This window comes from Crotalus tigris, unplaced genomic scaffold (assembly GCF_016545835.1).
Source record: "Crotalus tigris isolate CLP2741 ecotype Arizona unplaced genomic scaffold, ASM1654583v1 scf7180000020588.15403103151:6194809, whole genome shotgun sequence".
NCBI classification, from domain to species: Eukaryota; Metazoa; Chordata; class Lepidosauria; order Squamata; family Viperidae; genus Crotalus; species Crotalus tigris.
In genome coordinates, this window is record NW_024098092.1 from 3,238,870 (window position 1) to 3,259,322 (window position 20,453).

At 47.3% G+C, this 20,453-nt stretch overlaps 3 protein-coding genes across 4 annotated transcripts; all 3 read left to right on the forward strand.

The window, feature by feature from the left end:
• The first annotated feature begins 1,559 nt into the window (after window positions 1-1,559).
• MRPL20 (mitochondrial ribosomal protein L20) lies at window positions 1,560-4,121 on the forward strand. Its single transcript, XM_039367277.1, has 4 exons — window positions 1,560-1,902; window positions 2,662-2,772; window positions 3,349-3,426; window positions 3,870-4,121. Exons 1-4 carry the CDS (start codon window positions 1,816-1,818, stop codon window positions 4,041-4,043), a joined length of 450 nt encoding a protein of 149 aa, XP_039223211.1. The 5' UTR covers window positions 1,560-1,815; the 3' UTR covers window positions 4,044-4,121.
• A 2,257-nt stretch (window positions 4,122-6,378) lies between these two features.
• Window positions 6,379-13,857, forward strand: LOC120319005 (cyclin-L1-like). 2 transcript variants are annotated; one of them, XM_039367270.1, is made up of 6 exons: window positions 6,379-6,827; window positions 9,497-9,571; window positions 10,447-10,556; window positions 11,233-11,353; window positions 12,270-12,334; window positions 13,318-13,720. In XM_039367270.1, the coding sequence occupies exons 1-6, from the start codon at window positions 6,465-6,467 to the stop codon at window positions 13,322-13,324; spliced, it is 741 nt and encodes a 246-aa protein (XP_039223204.1). In that variant the 5' UTR covers window positions 6,379-6,464; the 3' UTR covers window positions 13,325-13,720. The 2 variants fall into 2 exon arrangements, with proteins under 2 accessions (XP_039223204.1, XP_039223203.1); XM_039367269.1 differs by having other exon boundaries at window positions 6,382-6,827; window positions 13,313-13,857.
• LOC120319001 (cyclin-L1-like) lies at window positions 13,320-20,282 on the forward strand. The gene is made up of 7 exons (XM_039367262.1): window positions 13,320-13,442; window positions 15,828-15,927; window positions 16,374-16,478; window positions 17,017-17,155; window positions 17,789-17,909; window positions 18,208-18,303; window positions 18,830-20,282. Exons 2-7 carry the CDS (start codon window positions 15,835-15,837, stop codon window positions 19,191-19,193), a joined length of 918 nt encoding a protein of 305 aa, XP_039223196.1. The 5' UTR covers window positions 13,320-13,442; window positions 15,828-15,834; the 3' UTR covers window positions 19,194-20,282.
• Window positions 20,283-20,453: the final 171 nt, after the last annotated feature.

Sequence of the window (20,453 nt, forward strand, 5' to 3'; positions counted from 1 at the left end):
AGAGTTGTTAAATGAATTTCTGCCCCGTTCTGCGGCCATTTTACGAACTTTCCAGCCACCGTTGTTGAGAGAGTCCCTGCAACTGTTAAGCTATTAACACGGTCGTTAAGTGAATCTGGCTTCCCTGTTGATTTTGCTTGTGAGAAGGTCGCAAAAGGGGGAAATCACGTGACCCTGGGATGCTGCGACTGTCGTAAATACGAACCGGCTGCCAAGCATCCAGATTTTGGTTAGGTGACCACCGGGACGCGGCAAGGGTCTTACGTGTCAGAAATGGTTGTAAATCCCTTTTTTTCATCGCCAATGTAACTTTGAACGGTCACTAAATGAACTGCTGTTAAGTTGAGGACTGCTTGTAAAGAGCTCCCGGCTTTTGGGATCGTTGTAGGGTGCTCAGAATTGACACCTGCATAAGACGGTCAGAGCCGAGCAGAAGAAAGAGTCGGGAATGGGATAGGACAGATGTCCTTTGGGCTCTTTTTGCCACTCTGTCAGGTCATTACACAATGACACCTTGCGGGTATGCGTCACACGACAATGCCCTTTGTGCAGTCCAGCTTTCTAGACACAAATGTGCGTGAAAAATGCTGTTTGTGTTCGCACAGTGGGCTGGCCCATGCATACAACGAGCAGGTGCCTTTGTGCACACGTGTGGCTTTGTGTAAATTCAGGGAGTTGATTATTCCATGTTTGATGCACATAGGGCAGTGGTTCTCAACCTTTTTAATGCTGCGACCCCCAACCGGTCGTAAGTCGAGGGTTACTCAACCAGTCGTAAGTCGAGGACTACTCAACTGGTGCAGCACCGTTTGTAGAATGGGACTTTTGGCGGGCTCAGCAGGGCAGAGCCAGCCTGGACAATTCCTATTGGCTTTTGAAAGCCAATAGAATAAAAGGGAGTAGCACAGCTAAGTAAAAGGGAGGGGGAAATGGCGGACTGCATTGTTTGGCGACCCCCGTGAAATGGTCGTTTGACCCCAAATGGGGTCCCGACCCACAGGTTGAGAACCACTGACATAGGGGGAACAACCTACTCCCAGAGGCAGGTGGTTGTGCAAATGCAGGCTTTGAGGTGCGCAGGTCAAACCAAAAGGCTTGCAAGTGCTCTAAAAAAAGCCCGTCTCAGCCCCACCCGGTTGATTTCCACACCCATCGGCCACAGCCTGTCCCAACCAGCATCCCGCATTCCCCTCTCTATCTACCCCTGCAGCTTTTTCCCAACAGAACCAGAGTTGGTTGCCTTCTTGCAGGAAGTTTTATCTTCCTCCCGAGCCAAGCCCCCTCGACGCCGGGCTTTCCTTGTGGTCTCCCCTCCTAACGAGGTCCGATCCGGTACAGCCTTTCCAAATTAGCCAAAGGGTTTTTAAAAAAACGCGTCGATCGGAACCGCAGCTGCGTTTCGCTCCTTGTTCGGGCTTTCCTCTTTCCTCCTTGAGGGGCGATTCCCACGGAAATCAATGGGAAAGGGGCGGGAGGAAGATCGCACGGCGGGTTTTCCGGGCGAAGAAGCAACAACTACCCCTTTGTTCTCCCCCCACCATACAATCCCGATCTGAACGCTTCGGCGTAGCGCTGGCCTTCCTCTTCCTTCCCCCCTCTCCACTCAAATGGCGAGTTCCCCACCAGCGCCGGAAGTGCGGGGCTTGCGGACGGCGCGTTCTTCCCCTTTGCTCTCCCGGTCGGTTTTTGCAGCAATTGCTGCGAAGTCTCGCCCGGCGGCCGGAGGGGGACGGAAGGCGTTGCACCGCGTGGCTCGGTCACCTCCAGCCGGGCGACCCCTCCGCCGCTTCCTTTGCAAAGCTCAGGCTCGCTGGCATGGTTTTCCTCACTGTCCCGCTTTGGCTCCGCAGCCGGGTGACCGATCGCTTCTGGCGCAAGCAGCTGATTCTCAAGCATGCCCTGGTAAGGCGGGGAGGGGTCGCCTTGCACCCCCACCAGTCGGCCTTCTCGCCCCCTTCCCTCTTTTTAGCCCCGAGATGGTTTAGCAGCTTGATGTTTTGGCAGCCAGGCGGCGTCCGGCCTGGCAGCCAGGGATGGGAGACCACTAGGAAAGGGCAATGCGAGAGGGAGGTTAAAGAAACCCGGAAGAAGGCGAGGGCACCCCACTTCCGGGTTGTTGCCTAGAACGCAACAGGAACATCGGGCGTTGAGTTCCTCTGAAGGGCATATTTACTTAAGAACTGCTGGAAATGTACTCCTAGTAGTACAGCTGTACTGTTTAGTGTTGCTCCTAGTAATAATAGGATGTACTGCATTTGACTTACTCTGTTACTGCTATGGTTATTATTGTTCTTGCAAACTTAAGTCATGGTAAACCCGGATTGCTGATTCCACGGAGTTGGGTGGCCTTACCTCCAATAAGTTCCCCCACCAGATGTTTAGAACTACAGCTCCCAGAATTCCCTGTTCTCAGCAGCCTGATCTGTTGAATGGGACTTCTTGCTGCAGATGCCCGCCTTGCCAGTGCTCAATGGGTGGGCTGAAGGGACAGGGTAACAATTCCAGGTTCTGCACAGGGATGCCAAGCTTCAGTTGTGCCACATATTATTCAACACATCAAGCACCTTGGATTTTGTGAGTTGGGGGGGGGTTTTCTTGTTAACAAGGACTGGAAATCTTTTGCTTTTGCTATCTTTGTGTCCTTCCTTCCCTCCTCTCCAGCATTTTCGTGGACGGAAGAACCGTTGTTATAGCTTGGCATACCGAGCTGTTCGGAGGGCCTTTGTGTACGCCACCAAGGCCAGATTGCTCAAAAAGAGAGATATGAGGACGGTAAGGAAGAGCCAAAACATTTGAGATACTTATAAAATATTGTGCCTTAAGGGCAAATCTGCTGGGTTTCTATCTTCTATTATTGCTGGGTGCTCATTTAAGAAAATGTGCTTTATTTATTTACTAGAACAGAGCACGGTTGAATAACCAAAAGAGAGAAGCAAGCAACAATGCAATTACAGCAATGTAAATTGTGCCCTTAAGGGCTTCTCATACAGATATATAGGACAGTTTATGTAATAGTTTCAGTTAAGGCTGACCGTATTTCAAAGTCATTGTCCATGCATAAGTTACCTCTGTCAGTAACACAATATCTAATGTCAAGTCTTCAACTCACTAAGTAACGGGAGCCATAAATTTATATTCAATTTCTTCAACATTCAGTTTTGCAACTACTAAGATTATTGGCAGAGCAAGTACAAAAATAGCCAGAGAAATTATTGAAGCCCAGGAAACAGGCCCCCTGTACAATCAATAGGACAGGATTGTATGCCAGGGATGGTCCACAGCTATGCAAACATCTTAATTCCTATGTTCTTTACCAAAATCTTACGAATATTGCATTTTCCCTTTCAGCTTTGGAAAACCAGGATCGAAGCAGCAACGTTGGAACATGGTATTAAGTACCATAATTTCATAAGTGGCCTTTATAAGGTAATTGGCTTTAATTTTTTTTTTTCTATTTTAGATTTCCAGGTGTTTTTCAACATTGCATTCTTCCAGACAGCCTGGAGGTGATGAAATGACACCACCATTTGATCATTACTGTTGTTAGTGTTGCTTTATTTTATCCTTTTAAAATGTTTTACTATACTTTAAGGTGATTTTTTTTTTGTTTTGGGCTTGTTGATGGCCATATCGCCGTGGTTCCTTACTGTGAGCACGAATGACTTTAAATATAATAACTTTAAAAAATGGGGAAGGATTGCAGCAGGCCCTAAAAAAGCTTACAACTGACTTTTTTTGGGTACAAAGTTCAAATCTGCTTTTTCTTCATTGAGCTTTTCATGCTTGGATAGGATAAAAACGCAGGAAATGTAAATCTAGACTCAGCCCACGTCGGCTCTCTTTTTTTCTTTCATTTTCCGGCATCCCAGTGTCAGGTGGAACTGAACCGGAAATCGCTGGCTGAGCTGGCCATTTATGAACCAAAGACATTCAAATCTTTAGCTGCTTTGGCGAAAAGAAGAGGGGAAGAAGGACTGCTTGCAGCCCAGGGCGAAGCAAAGGAGCCCGAAGGAATATTTTCCCGCCTACTGAAATATCCATGAAGGGAACGCGCTCCCAAGGAGCTTTGCTCAAATTTTAAAAAAGGACATTTTAGAAATAAAAATATTGATTTTTTTTTCTCTCTCTCTCTCCCTGCTTGAGCTGAAGCAATGATTTCTGAAAGTCATCCAGTTTGGTCCGTGGCTTGTGGCTATTCAACTTGAGGCAGTAAGTTGCTGGGTAAAATCTAGCTCAGAGATTTTATTCAGTAAAACAATGAAAGCAAAACAAAGAAAAGGGAAAAGAAATACTATACGTAAGATGGACTTTAGAGCAAAGGGTGACATGAAAATAAAGTTTGAATAGGTTTTTTTTTTTTTAAAAAAAAGCAAATTGAAAGGATAAAAAAAAATACAGCTGAATTACTCTACTAACCACCCTCTCTCCCAGCCAATTTCTGTTTTAATGTGGGAAACATTTTTTTAGGCCTCTCCATTCTCTTGCCTCTTATCCTTCCCCATCTTAAATATTCTGGACTCTCTGCTCAGCCGTGTTTTCCCTTGCCAAAGAGCTTTTGCTGGTTGGAATTTGGCAAACAAGGTCAAGCAGCTCTGCAAATGCTCCCTTGCGTTATTTTAAATACAAGAGAGGAGATAAAATGCCCTTTGCAGTTGGGAAGCAATATATATATATATATCTGTGAATAGGGGCCTCCCCTTAGAAAGTTCAGTTTGACGTTAGCTTCTGGCATAATCTATTTCAATTCAAAGCTAGGCTGTGAACTGCAAATGGTGGCTGCAGCGGTGCAGGTAATAGTGAGGAAAATATCACCCACAATCCAGCTTTTTTGTTTGGGGCTGTAGATTAACATTTCTCTGAAGCCAAGTTCTTAACACAAACAAAAATTCAGAGTAACTATACAAAGACAAATTATACTTTGTTCAGATTGCTTGGAGGTGGGAGATACTTCCAATTTAATTTACCGGATCCCCTGCATGGACTGCCCCAGACAGGGAGGAAGTTAACCACCAGATTGCAAGAATACAAGTGAGTGGTCTGACAAGGAGACCTGAACTCATTGGTAGCCTCGTACTGCAATGAAGAAGGACACTACTAAGATTGTTGGACGAGCAGGCACAAAAACAGCCAGGGAAGCAATTGAAGCCTGGGAAATGGGTTTCAAACAAGTCAACAGGAGGGCTGATTTATCACCGGCTTATCAAAGTACTTAGAAGGTGAAGGCTGGGCAGCACAAGCAAAGGACAGCCAACGACTTAAAAGCCAGCCATCAACACACCCCAATCAACATCTAAAAGGCCACGTGCAACAGGCACCGTACAAATACCACGCACAGACAGCACGCACTCGGTTAGAGGGGTGCTGTGACGATGGGCTCTAGTACAAATCCCAAAAGCTCGGAAGACGAAACCTCTTGTCCCAGTGACCAGCCCAGATTGGATCCTGCAACATTATCCTGACATGTATATTCACCTTCATTTGTAACAAGGTGGTTTTTTTTACCAGGTTGGGCAGAGCAGCCCCGCATGGTGAGTTTACACCTTGGGGTGTGTGTGTGCAAAACACCCCCCCCCTTGAGTGAACTCATTAACCAGGCCCAGTGCCCTCACAACCCAGTGCCAAGCCAAATAAGGAAATTCACCTCTGATTATGTGCCCAGCACTTTGCAAAGCTTTATAATGTCATTAATAATAGCAAATGCTGCGGTGGATGGGACCCCTGGTGTGTTTTCGTTCCTGGGGAAGGGAGGACTACACTCCCTATTGCTCTCAGCTGGCAGGGGAATTATTATCAGGGTTTTTGTTTTAAATAAAAACCAGATTTTTGGGGAGGAAGTCTGCCATTCTGGGCATCCAATCTAACGGGCGGATTGGCTGCCCATTCAGGACTTTGCCTTCAATCTGGGTTGTACCATTAGAACGCATGGGGGAGCTGATTTAGAACTTCCGCTCTGGAAAGGTGAAAACGGTAGGAAAGATTACCAAAAGTCTTCCCTTGCCGCGGTATTTCTCCGTCCAGCTATCTGGCAGAAATGAAAGCAGCCCATTCCCTGAACCGGCTACGGATGCATCTCCTCCCCCCTCCCCGCATTTTGAAGTGGTAGAACCCAACGCTTCCTGAGAAAGGCGGCGAAGTGGCAGCGGCGCGCGCGTTGCACCCCGGGAAGCTTGATTGTTCCGCTCAGCCTCTCCAACGACGCCCAACCCGCCTGGCCCCTCCCTCTTTTCTCTCGCAACTTCCCGGAGAAGGAAAATCGAACTTTCCACCGTTGCGTCACAAGGACGTTCTTTCGGCGCGGGCCAATCGGAAAGCCGACGCCTCGTCAAGGCGGGCCAATCGGAGACGTCGCGGCCTCGGGGCGGGGACAGAAGCCCGGCGCGGGCCGGAAGCCGGGCGAGAGGAGGCCGGAAGAGGAGGTGAATCAGTCCGAGATTGAGCGGAGGTGGCGACGTCGTCCGGACAAGATGGCGGCGATGTTGGCGCCCGCGGCGGCCACGGCGGCCCCGGCGGGCTTCGGACTCGTCTCGGCGAGGATGGCCGCCGCTTCGGCCGGCGGCTCGTCCTCTTCCTCCTCGTCGTCGTCCTCTAGCGGCGGCCCGGGGCCTCTCCCGCCGCCTCCCGCGCCGCCTCCGCCCGGGGCGCTCCGCATCGGCGACCGGCTCTACTCGGGGGTGCTGCTCACCCTGGAGAACTGCCTCCTGCCGGAGGAGACGCTTCGCTTCACGCCTTCCATGAGCAACGGCCTCGACGCCGAGACCGAGGCGCAGCTCCGGATCACGGGCTGTGAGCTCGTCCAGTCGGCCGGGATCCTGCTCCGGATTCCTCAGGTGCGGAGGCCTCGGGCCTCAGTTCGAATGCGGGCCGTTGGAAGCCTCCCCGGCGGCGGTTACAGGCGGGGGAGGGGGGCTTCGAAGGGGTGGGGGGGGCGAGGGAAAGAGCAGGGAACGTTAGTGCGGAGAGTACATTGGACTACAATACCCATCTTCGCCTGGGGAAGTTGGGAGTCGTAGTCGGCCGAGATCTGAATGGATAAGAAATGGAATAAATCTGTATTTGTGAATTTGGACCCCTTGGAGAATGGCTGGGGAATTCTCCCAGGGGCCCAGGTTGAAAAAACTACTGGAATATGTGCTACATTGGAGTTAATAGTTATACTATTTCAGATAATAGTTATACTATTTCAGATAATCAGACAGCTTGTTGTGTTTAGAATTTCAAAACTCGGTTCTTTTATTACTGTCCAGAATTTCCTCATCTTTTCAGTGGGGGAGAGTCCCTGAGACTTGTTTTCTTCCTTAACCATTGTAAGGGAGCTTGTAACAATAGTCCATTAGCATTATAAAAGAAGGACTTAAGCCTGCCTAAAACCTTTATGCAGATTCCTTAAAGGAAAAGAAAAAAACAATGCCTCTTGGGCACATGATCTACCTCCACTGTGGGTGGAGATGGAAGGCACTGTTAGCAATCCAAGCATTGCATTGTAGCCTAATCTCAAAGATGCAAAATCTGCCTTTCTCAGAAATAGAGGAAAGCTTAGATCCTCTAAGCCAGGGATCCCCAAACTCCTGGATTCGCCGAAGGATTTTGTAGCCCCTGGTACTATTAGGAGCTAATTCCAGAATTTGACATTTGGGGATATTCTGTTCAGATTTGCCAGTTTGGATCTGTACAAATCAAGATCAGTACTGAACAATAGGATGGAGATATTGAAACTTCAGAATGAAACTCAAAATTCCAGACAATACTAGATTATGACACATGTGGTACTATTATGACATCAGTGGTACTGACCTATATGGTACTAATCTAATATATGATATATATATATATAGAGAGAGAATCTTGTCATCTTTTACTGTGGGCAGAATGGCACACATTAAAAATGAAATGTAGTTGCTTGCTCTCAAAGTGTACACATACATAACACACATTTAAACATACTATACGCAACACATGTATAGACCTACACCCTTACATGTAGTAATTCAAAGCTCTTTTGCTTCACTCCGATAAATGAAATATAATAGTGATGATAACCTTACCTGTGTTCCTCAGGGTTTGTTTCATTCTTCCGTCTGAATGGTTCATCTTTCCAAACTACGTTGGATGTGTGTCACTCAGTGATACCAATCATAGGATGTCTGTGAGCCTTTTATGTACAAATGTGTGGAATTCTTGTTTGTATTTGCTGATAGCTTTTTTTATATAAAGTCTCCATATGAAATGGTTTCCTGTTTCAGCAGGGGTGTTTGGACTAGAAGACCTCCAAGGTCCCTTCCAACTTCGTTATTAATATATATGTCATTAGGATTGTGATGACAGTCTATCCACTTGAAGCCAAATAAGGAAAGAAAATTTATAAACCCCCAAAATTATATTTAAACTGGAAGATAAAACAACATGGAATCTTCTTCTCAGGAGAAAAAAAAAACCCTAGTTTAAAACTAGTATTCAAAAGGTCTTGTAAAGAATCTGTGTAGCATGCAGTGTTCTAAATCTAGGACTATTTAGGAACTCCGTACAAATTGGCTGCCTCTGAGTCAGTCAATTCTGCTTTTGTTTCCCAGGCTAGGGGCTTTTTTATTTTTTAAAGCAGTTAAACCCAGGCTTGTAAAAAATAAAAACCTCTTAAGGGGGAATCATGATAAGGAAGCCATGGGGAAAGGCAGAGAGAGCAAAATTGCTTTACTGGAAGTTTTCTGGCACAGCCCAGGCAAGTCGGCATTCTGTTCCAGGAAGTGTGTGACGCAACAGCCCTTTGGCCTGAAATGACAGTGATTCCCTCCCTTGCAAGTCCTTTATTGTTTGCCAAGGAAACTAGCTGATTACTGCTCTTTTGGAGGCAGACTGGATTACAGTATTTTGAAGCTACAGCTCTGACTTGCCCTCTGGCTGATTTCATCCCCAAATACCCTTCCCATTGTTGAGAAATATTTTCTTGGTTTTCTCCTCCAGAGCTGTCTTTTACATGGAAGAGTGGGTTTTTAATTGCCCCTTGGTTTTTTCCTAATTGCGCCTTTTGAGCAGTAAAGAGCCGCTGGTCCCTTTCATTTTTCTGTGTTCAGAGAAAGTGGGCCGGAAGGCCATTGAGTGTCTTCCACCTTAGAAGCCTTTTAAGTTGTCTGTCGACACCAAACAAACAATGCCGTTTTCTCACTTGCCTGCTGTTAGATAACCAGGAGTGATGACTACACAGGACCATCCTTTCAAATACATTAAATAGTATCTCCCGCTCATTTCCTTGGGCACTAGGAAGTTTAGCCTGTACAGTGTCCGTGATTGCCAATAAAAACATTTTTGAGTTCCTTCCCTTAAATAAGGAAAGTGTTTTTCCCAAGCTGGTTTAGGTATAACGCACACATCTAGGAGGAGACATAAATGATGGGGGGAAAAAATATAACTGCAGATTCTTTATAGATTCAGAACTCACGCTCCATTTATGTTTTCTATTGGAAGAGTATTAATATATATTCTGGCTTTGCTTTTCGTTTTCCAGGTGGCCATGGCTACAGGGCAGGTGCTGTTCCAGCGTTTCTTTTATACAAAATCGTTTGTGAAGCATTCCATGCAGGTACGTAGTTTAATTTTAGGAACTGCAAACTCAGTTGCCGTTTTTGGAACATCAGACTATCAAACTTTTTCTGCTTGATGTCCCAAGCTGACATTACTTGCCGACAGGTCCCGTTGATCTCAGATATAAATGTTTTCAGGCCTTCAGTTTAGTGTTAACCTGAATCTATGTGCCTTTTTCTTCTTGGGCGATATCCGTAATATATTAAATTGATGCTAAATTTGGGGTTGATTGAAAGGTGTGCTGCTTTTCTTTCATTGCTGACCTTTGAGCAACTCTTAAAAGATGAAGAAACTCTACTTCCTGTGTCAGAAAAAAAAAGATAACTCGCCCAAAACATTAGGGAGAGACTTTTTTTTTTGTCTTTCTTTCAAAAATTATATGGAGGCACCCTTGAGGTCATTTGGAAAGACCTTTATTGGAGTTGCATTGAGAGGATCTTATTGAATAAGTCCCTTCCTGAATCTCAAGAGGTTGTGTGTGTTGGGGGGGAAGAGTTAACACTCTCGGTCCCGTAATGTCAGAGTCCTTTTAAAAAATACAGCCAGGTCCTTGACTTACAACCACAGTTGACTCCAAATTTCCCTAGCTAATCAAGAGAGTTGTTAAGTGAAGTTTGCCCCATTTTATGACCTTGCCACAGTGGCTAAGAAGTCCCTCTTCGCTGACGTCATAACTTCAGTCACTGAATGGGTTGTAAGTTAAGGACTACCTGTAAAAAAAAAAAAAAAAGATTGGATTGATCTCAGAAACAAACGGGGCAGCTCAATGAGATTGGATGTGCTGTGAGAAGAGTGTCTCAAAAGCCAGTTGTGCAAGTTGTTCTCTCGCTGCTCGAGAGTGAGATTTCTCTTGTCTTGTCTTCCTTTCTCCAGCATGTGTCAATGGCCTGTCTTCATTTGGCTTCCAAAATTGAAGAAGCCCCCCGGCGCATAAGAGACGTGATTAATGTATTCCACCGACTTCGGTTACTGAGAGAGAAAAAGTAAGTCTGAAATGCAACGGGCTTTGGGTCAGTTCTTGCAGCTTGCAGTAATTCTTGTAAGCCTTGGGAATGACCCCCTACATCCACTAGCTTTGCCTCTCACACTCTGGCCATTTCCCCTGCATCCACACACAATGTAGGGGTGTTTTAAGGATCCTATCTTTCTTGGGTTGCCGATCCCATCCAATCCAGAAAGGAGGTTGGCAGTGATTCCTCCCCTCTCTCCATGAAGAAGACCATCCCTGAGGTTCTTATCTGCAGGTTTTTCGCCCCTGATCTTGGCAAGAGGGAGACCCTTGTGTGGTGGGAATGAGCCCCTGTTTGCTAGAAACAATATAATTGCTGGGAGTTGCCTCCGTAAGGCTACACTAGGAGTGAAGCTTTGCGTGGGAGAAAAACTCATTCTGGGGCTGAAGGATGGGTTAAAGAGGGTGAATTTGGGCTTGAATCGGGTGCCTTGGCCTTCATCAAAAGGATCGTGGGGGTTCCAGATGGAGAATTTAAACCTTTCTCGATCTGGTTCCCTTTAACTGTATGGGATTGCACCAGGGGACGAGGGTTGTGGTTTTTCCATTCAGATTGTACAAAAGCTGGCAATGAAACTCCTGCTGTGGCGTTACGCTGTTGAGGTTTCAGCCAAGACCTCCCTCCTTCCTTCCTTCCTTCCTCCACGCAGAAAACCTGTCCCTCTAATACTGGATCAAGAATACGTTAACTTGAAGAACCAAATCATCAAGGCAGAGAGGAGAGTTTTGAAGGAACTTGGATTTTGCGTGCACGTGAAGCATCCTCACAAGGTGTGTATTTGGGCTTCCTGCACAGCTGTTGACTGGGCAGACCAAATGGATGACTGGAATTGATGGCTTCACATTTTAAGCGTTGGTTATCTTTCTGTATTATGGATTGCTCGCGTCAAGCTTTTAGCGTAACGGGAGTGTTTTGTATGTCCAGGTAACTCTGTAATTTTTCAGTATCAAAACCAATCCTGGTTGCGACTCAGATCTTCCCCTATGCTCACATCCTTGTGCAAGGGAGCATGTTCTCTTTCTTCCTCTCTGCTTTGCTGTGTGGCTTCCCTTTTTGGGGGGGGAGGCACTTGGCAACATTTAAGATAGGGGCACTGTCCCTTTAAGAGTGCAACCCGGGAGAGTAGGAAAACTGTCTTTCCTGTTACTCTTAATCCTGACCCTCTTGTGTGGTGGCCTCTAGGGCAAGAGCGGTATAGAAGTCTAAGTGCTATTGTTTTTTTTCTCGAAATATAAGCTCCAGCTTCTGAATCAGTTTAAGTGCCCTAAGCCTTCTCCTTTTCCCCCTGGCCAAGTCTTACTCATTTCTAGCATGCTTTGGAGCCCAAAATAAGATAGATTAATTCTTTTTTATATATATCTCTTCAGCAAGTAGTACAGTTTTTGAGGTGGACCCTGAAGGAGAGAGCTCTCTCCAGTTTTAACGTTCTTTGGAACGGGAAGGCAACCTGTGCAGGTTGAAGAGAGAGAGAGAGCCAGGGCTGGAAGCAATAAATGCTTAAAAGGAAGCTTTGGGCTGTGTGCCTGTACTTGAGCCTCCCTTCCCTGCTTCTGGAGGGCCTCTATCTAGAATTAGCTGTGGCTCAGCTTGACCGGAGGAAATTAGTTCAGCTGGCCTCTCTCTCTGAATGAAAACCTCTCTTCGCCACTTGATCACCTGTATAACTCCGTCACCCGTATCTTCCAGATAATCGTTATGTACCTTCAGGTATTAGAATGTGAACGTAACCAGCACCTGGTCCAGACCTCATGGTAAGTTGACGTTTCTTGTTTCTCTTGAGGCCCGCGGGGCAGTGGCAGGAAAGGTGTCATAGTTGGGGGCTGTGCGCCTGTGCGCCGCTGCCAGGTTCTCGTGGCCTTCCGTTCTTTTTTTTTTTTTAAACCCGGAACGCCACCTCCTGCCCCTCCGAGTGGACGGGCCTCTTTGCTAAAAGAGTCAGACCCACTGTCTTAAGTGGTAAGAGAGCGGATCTCCCCTTTCTCTCCTGCTGGGGGGGGGGGGTGAGGGACATTTCCCGGTGCTTGGTGGGGACACCCCGCCCTCCCCCCTCCCAAAGAAAGAAAGAAAGAAAGAAAGAAATCCACTTTCCAGCAGGGCCCAGAAGAAAGTAAGCTTGGAAGGGGCCGACAGCAGCGGTCCTCCTACGCCCAGTGTTTGTCGTTCAGAAACACAGTGCCCTGGGTGGGTCTTAGGATAGGTGTGGGATGGCAGTTGTTTAACACGAGGGTCCCTAACCCCTGGGCTGTGGCCCATTTGGAATTGGGTTAGACTGGCACGCACGCAGCCCGTGTGTGAGTGGCGGGCCAGCGCGTGCACACAGCTCAACTTGTATGGGCTGTGGACACTTATGCGGCCCAGTTCTCTTCCCCCGGACCGGCCGCCAAGCCACGACGGTTGGGTATCGCTGTTTTAACCACATAGCTTTGGGGTGGCTAGCGGACCCCTGTCACCTTGCAACGCCCCCCCCTTCCCCCCATTTCCAGCTTCTGCAGGTTTTAGACTCTTAAATATCTCTGTTCTATTCCGTGTTTGTGTTTCCCGAATCTCAGTCCTAGCCAGTCTCTCTCCCCCCTCCCCTATTCTAAGAAAGGTAGCAGCTAACCTGTGTGAACCTACTACCAGGGTGTAAACGTAGAACTCAAAGCGATTGTGATGAACTATCTGGCGTGGCTGGGAAGGAGAACCTGTTTTGACTTTTTTCCTTTTTTTCTGTACTCTTTTGATCGAAGGGTAGCTCTTGAGGGTAAGTGACTAAGACCTCTCCTCTGCTGCCCACGAACAATGGTGCAGGGATTACTGGCGTCTTCAGTCAAACCCGAGCAGGCTCCACAGAGAGAAGGCTGACTCTCTAGACAGGTGGTATGCGTCCGCTAGTAGAGTTAAAACCTGGCCGAACTGCTGCTTGTGATTTTTATTTCATTTTTTAAAAATTATTATTATTATTTTCTCCCTTTGTTTCCAATCTCTTCTCCCCCCCCCCGTTTTGTTTGCACACTTTTCCCCTCTTTCCCCCCCCCCCCCAGACGGGCCTGTGTTACCTTGTCCAGATGCTCTGATGCTTACTTATCATGTTTGATATCTTAGTTCAATGCAAATGTTTTGATTCGACTCGGCTTTTCTTTTAAAAAAAAAAATAATAAAAATTAATAAAAAAAAATGTGGCTGAGGTTTGGGCTGGGAAGGAGGGATGGGACTCTGAACGCTGGGTCATTGCACCTGTGAAATCTATTACGCTTTTGTATTGTATTTCAATTTTTATTTTTTTTAAAAAAAAGAAAGAAAAAAAAAGATGTCACCTTTTTTCCGGACTCTTTAACGCACGTCGTATGGCCTAGATCTTCTGTTTGGACTTTTCAAAAGTCGGATCTTCACCGTTGCCTTCCGGAACACATCCCTTCCATTGTGGTTGAATTAGAATGTTTTTGATTCTCTGCTGGAATTATTGCTGTCTGAAGGGGGTGAGGGTGGGGGTGGGAAGGTCCAAGGTCTTAATGTTGCATAACCACACTTTTCAAGTTGTTTCCAGGTGCTGCCCTAGATCATTGTAACTCTGGGAAGCCACCACACTTAGTTCATTTTGGTGTGTCTTCTAAACTGAAGTAGCTCCATTCAAAGGTTAGTCGTTGTGGATCTAGACTGCCATAGTCCAGAAATGGTTTATTATTAAGCCCTTCTTTACGTCCCCTGGACTGGTTTTTTTTTCCCCACGTCCCAACACAGTCGATCTGGTCAAAGATGCCATCCGGAAAATTCCGGTTGGCATAAATACAGGTAGTCCTCGACTTACAACCATTCATTTTGGGATCGTTCGAAGTTACACTGGGGGAAAAATAATGACCTATGATAGTTTTTCATACTTACCGACCGTTGCGGCCTCCCCACGGTCACGTGATCAAAATTCAGATGCTGGCAGCTGACTCGTATTTATGACGGTTGCAGACTCCCCCTGGGGGTCACCTGATCCTCTTTTGCGATCTTCTGACAACGGGGAAGCCAAATTCACTTAACAACCGTGTTACTAACTGAACTGCAGCGATTCATTTAACCCAGGGGCCTTCAAACTTGGCCCTTTGATGACTGGTGGACTTCAACTCCCAGAATTCCTCAGCCAGCCTGGCTGAGGAATTCTGGGAGTTGAGGTCCACCAGTCATCAAAGGGCCAAGTTTGAAGACCCCCGATTTAACCTGTAGCAAGAAAGGTCACGAAAAGGGACCAAGTTCACTTAACAAATGTCTCACTTAACAACAAAAATTTTGGATTCAGTTACGGTCGTAAGTCAAGACTTCCCTGTATTTTGGACGAGAAAAGGCATCCCTGTTAAATAATTGTTGGTTTGCCTTTTTTTTAAAAAAAAAAAGTTTTTTTGCTGTGTTGTTCCATTTTTGCCTCTATTTAGACCCAAGCACGGGTTTTAACGGCTAGAACGCAGCTCGGAAATTAAAATGACGCCCCTGTGCAAATCTTCACAAGAAATAAGTTTCCTGTAGTGTAATGCTCTAGGCGCATCAGCCCAATCCAGCGGACGACGACTTTGAAAAAAATAAATACTTGAAAAAATATTTAGGTGCTGGAAATGTACTGTGTTGTTTACATTGCCCTTCGTGTTCCGGTGTGCAAAATGGACTTGGTCAGAGGTCTCGTGCTGTATTATTTTTTTTTTTTTTTACTTCATTCTGTAAACATTTGTTTTGAGAAACCTTGTTACAGCCGGGCGGGCTAGAGAGGCCCAAGGACAGCTCAAAGGCACCGTGCGCCGGCTGGCAAACGATGGACGTTTTTGTGGCTGGTTCCCGCAAACGGATTTGGGCCCAGTGGTTTCATCAAGCGGAAGCGACTTGCGACGGAAGAGGCCGCCCATTGGAAAAGCTCTGGATTTCTGCCCCCCCCCCCTTCAGAACCGTGGCACCTGTTCCTGCGGACTGTTCGTTTTTTTGCATTGGATGCGCTGTGGTGGGACCGTCTTCGGACGGCTACTGTAACTGTAACCTTGTAGCCGAGAGGAAAGTTAAAACGGGTTCTCGTTCCTAAAAACACCCAGATCCAGTTGATAACATTCCAGATTGATGCTCTTCTGCCAGATGAAGCAGCTCGTTCCCTTTGCATCCTGTCGGGGTTCACAGGGTTACCTAGCGGTAAAAAGTTAGCTCCATTAGATTGAAAAAGGAGGCTTAGTCCTGTATAGGAAGGAATTTGGGGCACGTTAGCCACACCGCCTGTTTCTTTCTTGTTCCCAATTCTCTCAGGAATTACATGAACGACAGCCTGCGGACTGATGTCTTTCTGAGATATCAACCGGAGACTATTGCGTGCGCCTGTATCTACCTTGCAGCTCGGACTCTTCAGGTGAGTGTATAAAATTAGGTCACGTTGTTTGGAGGACCTGTGTGTTTCCTAGCAGGATTGTTCTTTTGCTGAATATTTTCACCACAAAGAAGAAGGGGGGGGGGGTTTTCAGCCTGTTCTCCAAAGCACCTGAAGGCTGGCAAGGAACAACGGAAACCAGGATGGAAGCAACCTAGAACTAAGGAGAAATTTCCAGACAGTGAGAGCAACTAATCAGTGGGAAAGCTTGCTTCCAGAAGTTAACGGGTCCTTTTAGAGTCATGACCTTGATGTTAGGTCAACCCTAACCCCCGAGGAAGCCATCTTGGGAGTTTGAAAGCTGGCTGTGGTTACTATAACGTGTCACAAACGCTGCAAAGTGTCACCCATGGGGGGGGGGAAACCTTGTCAAAGGGAGGCACGTGGCTGCTCCTGGTTGAGGAACCGTTGGTGCCTTTTCTTTGCAGATTCCGCTCCCAAATCGTCCTCACTGGTTCCTTCTCTTTGGGGCTACGGAGGAGGAAATTCAAGAGATCTGCCTGAAAATTTTAAAACTCTACACAGTGAAGAAGGTACGTGGCTGCCTCTGGGGCGAGATTTCCGAAATGTGGTTGATCAGCCCACTCTTCTCCCTTTGATCAGCTTGCGTGGGAAACGGTCGTGTGCCTTGTTTCAGTCCTGTATTATTTATTTATTTATGAGACTTATATACCGCTTTAAGTGCAAGCACTTTCTAAGCGGTGTACACCAGTAAGCAATGTATATCTATATTTACATTGCCCCCAACAATCTGGGTCCTCATTTTACCTACCCTGGAAGGATGGAAGGCTGAGTCAACCTTGAGCCGGTGAGATTTGAACCGCTGACCTGCTGAACACAGTCAGCTAAAGTGGCCTGCAGTACTGCACTCTAACTGCTGCGCCACCTCGGCTCATGTTGAGCGGTCACCAAACAAACTGTTGTAAGTCGAGGACTGCCTGTAGTTGACATTCTTTTGATCCCTTTCTTCCCCACCCACCTCTCGTCGTCGCCCTGCCCTTCCTTTCTGCGCAGCCTTTTCGGGTAAGCAAAGCTTCTCCTAAAGCCGTGCCTCTCTCTTTGCCTCGTCAGATTGACCTGGCCGTTCTGGAGAGCCGTGTTGAGCAGCGGAGGCTGGCCATGGAAGAGGAGAAAGCCCAGGCCAAAGGCCTCATGCCGGATGGAACTCCCCATCTGGCGGTGTCAGGTTTTTCTCCCGTCCCCAAACCAGGTGGGTTGTTTCCGGTCCTGAACTTGGGGGGGGGGGAGAGAGGCTTTTTCGAGAAAGTAGCCCATCAAAGGAGAAGCCGCTTGCCTTGGCCAGCATCTTAGCCGCTGAGCAGAACGGTCTGGTTGAAACCAGCCCGTCAGTCTTGTGGATTGGTGGGTCAGTTTCCTCAACTGCTAGTTTGAACTGCCCCTTCTTTGACCTAGCCCGGAGGTCCCTCACCTTTTGGGCACCAGGGACCGGTTCCACGGAGAGCGGTTTTTGCGCGGACCGGAGGGTGCGTGGTTTTGGGTGCTGCCTGCATCTCACGAACAGGGCTTTGCTTGTTTGTGCGGCCCGGTTGATGGCATGTCATAGAACGGGGGGGGTGGTTGGGGGGTTGGGGACCCCTGCCCTAGTCCTTCCTCTCTGACATCCTGAATTTGTAAATCATCCCTTTATAGACCCGGCAGGTATTGGAGGTTTTATTGAACAGAATCCTGGCTGGACTTGCAGCGTCAAGTTTGGGTCCCAGGACATTTCCTGTTTTTGGTTTCTTGAGAGTTTTTTTTTTCCCTATTCTGTAGCTTTGCCTAAATTTCTAATGTTCCTGGATTGGCTGGATTTCTTGAACTTTGTCACTTCTCCCTCAAATAGAGTCTCCGAAAGATACCAAAGGCTCCATTAAGCCTTCCCCATTGCTCGTGCAGGTGGTCAAAAACGCAAAGCGGAAGACCGAAGGGATGAAGCGATTAAGGTCCAAAAGTCCAATTAATGGGTAAGTTTTGGGGGCTGGAGGCTCCCCTCTGCTTAACGGGAGTCGGGTCGAGGAGCGTTGTTGTTTTTTCCCCCCAGTTTGGATCCATTTTTCTCTCTCCTGCAGGGTTTCCCAACCTGGGAAGCTAAGAGGCGTGGACCTCAACTCCAAGAATTCGTGGGAATTCCGGGAGTTGAAGTCCACGCACCTTGAAGGAGCCCAGGTTGGGGAACCCTGCTGTAGATTATCCTCTGCCCTGAAAGTTCATTGACTGGCTGTGAGAATAAAACGCCACTTCTCTTATTCTTTGAATTTGCAGCGTTCAGAAAGCGGGCCGCGAGAGCAGGAGTCGCAGTAGAAGCCGAGAGCAGAGCTATTCTCGATCCACTTCGCACTCGCCTTCTCCGAAAAAGAGGTGGGTTACCGAACGGCTGGGGGCCTGGAACCACGCGGTTGCTTGTCCCGGCAGTTGCTTTTAAGAGACAAGAACCAGCGAAGGGGTCTTGGTAATAAAAGTAATTAAGCTGGCACCTGGGGAACGCCAAGCCGGAGGAAAAAAGGTTTTCTTGAGACCAAAGCCTGCAGATAGTGCATTTGGCAGCCCGGCCTAGCTCATTGTCCAGCCAGGCAGAGAGATAGATGGGGCTTTTGCTTGCAGTAATGCAGGGGTCTTCAAACTTGGCAACTTTAAGACCTGTGGACTTCAACTCCCAGAATCCCTCAGCCAGCCCTGAATTCTGGGAATTGAAGTCCACAAGTCATCAAAGGGCCAAGTTGGAAGGCCCCTGCTTTAACCAGTTGTAACTGCAGGATGAAACAAACGATTCTCCAGGCAAACTCTTCTAATTTTCAAATGTTTTTAAAATCTGCCCCGGCGGGGCCTTTTTGCTTGGCAGCGAGAGGTAGCCGTCTTCCTCTTCTCCCTCCCCCCCCCCTTCCAGGAAAAGTGAAAGCTATTCCACCTCCAGCTGCTCCAAGTCGCACAGCCGTTCGAGGAGCCGCAGCGATTCGCCTCCCCACCAGTTCGGCCACACGGCCTCCAGTTACCAAAGTTCCAAGATGCGAAGCTACAAGAAGGACAAGGGGTACAAGTACGCCTCTCCCAAAGCCCGGCAGTCCCACAGCCGCAGCTCCTCCAGGTCCCGCAGCCGTTCGCAGGAACGGGAGCGTCCTGAGCACACGGGCAAGTATCGGAAGAAGAGCCACTACTGCAGGGATCAGAGGCCCGAGCGGCACCACCCCTACGACAGGCCGAGCCATCGCTACGAGAGAGATCCCCCCGGCCACAGCCGACACCGGAGATGAAGTCAGACACAGCACAGCCAAAGCTCTCTCCCCATTTTCCCTGGCTTCAGCCAAGCCTTTCTTTTGCCTAAAGCTGGACTCTGGAGCCTGACAAACACCTTGACTATTTAAGGGCCCGGATGGCACGGACCGTACACGGGGCCAACGATGAGATTTGAGGGGCACTCTTTGGCTGTTTCCCCCTTGTCTTGATAGAGGGCTGTTTGCTTGTCTGCTGGATTTTGTGTCTGCTTCATGCTGGTGTGATGATGCCCCTTTGAGCTGTCAAAGCAGGAGTGTGGCCTGCCTCAAGATTCTATGAAGGAAAACCTCGGAACACTATTCAGAGGGTTGAGATTCTCTCCCCCCCCCTTTCTCAATTTATTAAATATTTCTTCCTCTCTCTCAGAGGATCTTGGAAGATCCACCCCAACAACATTGCTAGGTGCTAACAGCATTTTTTTCTTTCGTTTATGTTTTTTTTTTTTTGTCATACGGTCAACTTGTCTGCATTGTTATTTTACAGAAAGCGATTCTCGGATTCTTAAAACTTAAGTGCCTATATTAGGCACGTTTGGAGGGGGAAAGGATCTGACGCTGAAATGGGAAGGGCAGAGGAAAGCTTTAACCCTTTCAGAGTGCAAAATGTGTTTCAAGTAATTTTGGAACTAGGAACCCGCATCCTGAGAATGCAGATTTTACGTTCCTTAACTGGAGGGGTTTTCCCCACAGGCCTACTCACTATTATTGTTATTATTGTTGTTATTTTTTTATCCCCAGCAGAAAGAACTATGGAATAGTATTTAAATTCCACGAGTTGAAAGTGGGTGTTTTTTTAAAAGAAAAAATCCTGGTGCTGGCCGCCAGTTCTAAGCTGGGGGTGATTTCATAGAGCTTAACCTTTTATGTGGTTTAGGTAATAAAAATTTACTCAGGATCTTTTCAAAAGTCTGGAGAACTGATTGTTTTTGTCTGCTCTTAGCTTGCTGAAGAAAAGGTGTTTCTATTAAGAGAGAAACGTATGCAGCACAAGAATATCCGTTTTAGTGGTATATCTGTGCTGTCTTCCTGTTCCTTAATTTCATTAAAGTATTTGATTTTGTATTTAAACAGTTGGACTCCGACTCTTCGACCTGCGTTGAACGGCGGTTTTAGTTTGTGATATGTGTGTTTCTTTCTCCCCAGTACCAGATTTTAGCCTAAGCTTCCAATTGTGTCGTTTGTCTTTTACACAGAGCAGAATGTTGAAGTTTAGTGTCACATTGGATCTAGGGGGCATAG

Excerpts from the sequence above, each read along its gene's own strand:
- MRPL20 (XM_039367277.1), top strand. The coding sequence starts at position 1,816 with ATGGTTTTCCTCACTGTCCCGCTTTGGCTCCGCAGCCGGGTGACCGAT. Across the intron at positions 1,903-2,661 it reads TGATTCTCAAGCATGCCCTG|CATTTTCGTGGACGGAAGAA; the intron begins GTAAGGCGGGGA and ends CCTCCTCTCCAG. Across the intron at positions 2,773-3,348 it reads AAAAGAGAGATATGAGGACG|CTTTGGAAAACCAGGATCGA; the intron begins GTAAGGAAGAGC and ends TTTCCCTTTCAG.
- LOC120319005 (XM_039367269.1), top strand. The coding sequence starts at position 6,465 with ATGGCGGCGATGTTGGCGCCCGCGGCGGCCACGGCGGCCCCGGCGGGC. Across the intron at positions 9,572-10,446 it reads TTGTGAAGCATTCCATGCAG|CATGTGTCAATGGCCTGTCT; the intron begins GTACGTAGTTTA and ends TCCTTTCTCCAG. Across the intron at positions 12,335-13,312 it reads CACCTGGTCCAGACCTCATG|GGTAGCTCTTGAGGGTAAGT; the intron begins GTAAGTTGACGT and ends TTTTGATCGAAG.
- LOC120319001 (XM_039367262.1), top strand. The coding sequence starts at position 15,835 with ATGAACGACAGCCTGCGGACTGATGTCTTTCTGAGATATCAACCGGAG. Across the intron at positions 17,910-18,207 it reads TCCAAAAGTCCAATTAATGG|CGTTCAGAAAGCGGGCCGCG; the intron begins GTAAGTTTTGGG and ends TTGAATTTGCAG. Across the intron at positions 18,304-18,829 it reads TCGCCTTCTCCGAAAAAGAG|GAAAAGTGAAAGCTATTCCA; the intron begins GTGGGTTACCGA and ends CCCCCCTTCCAG.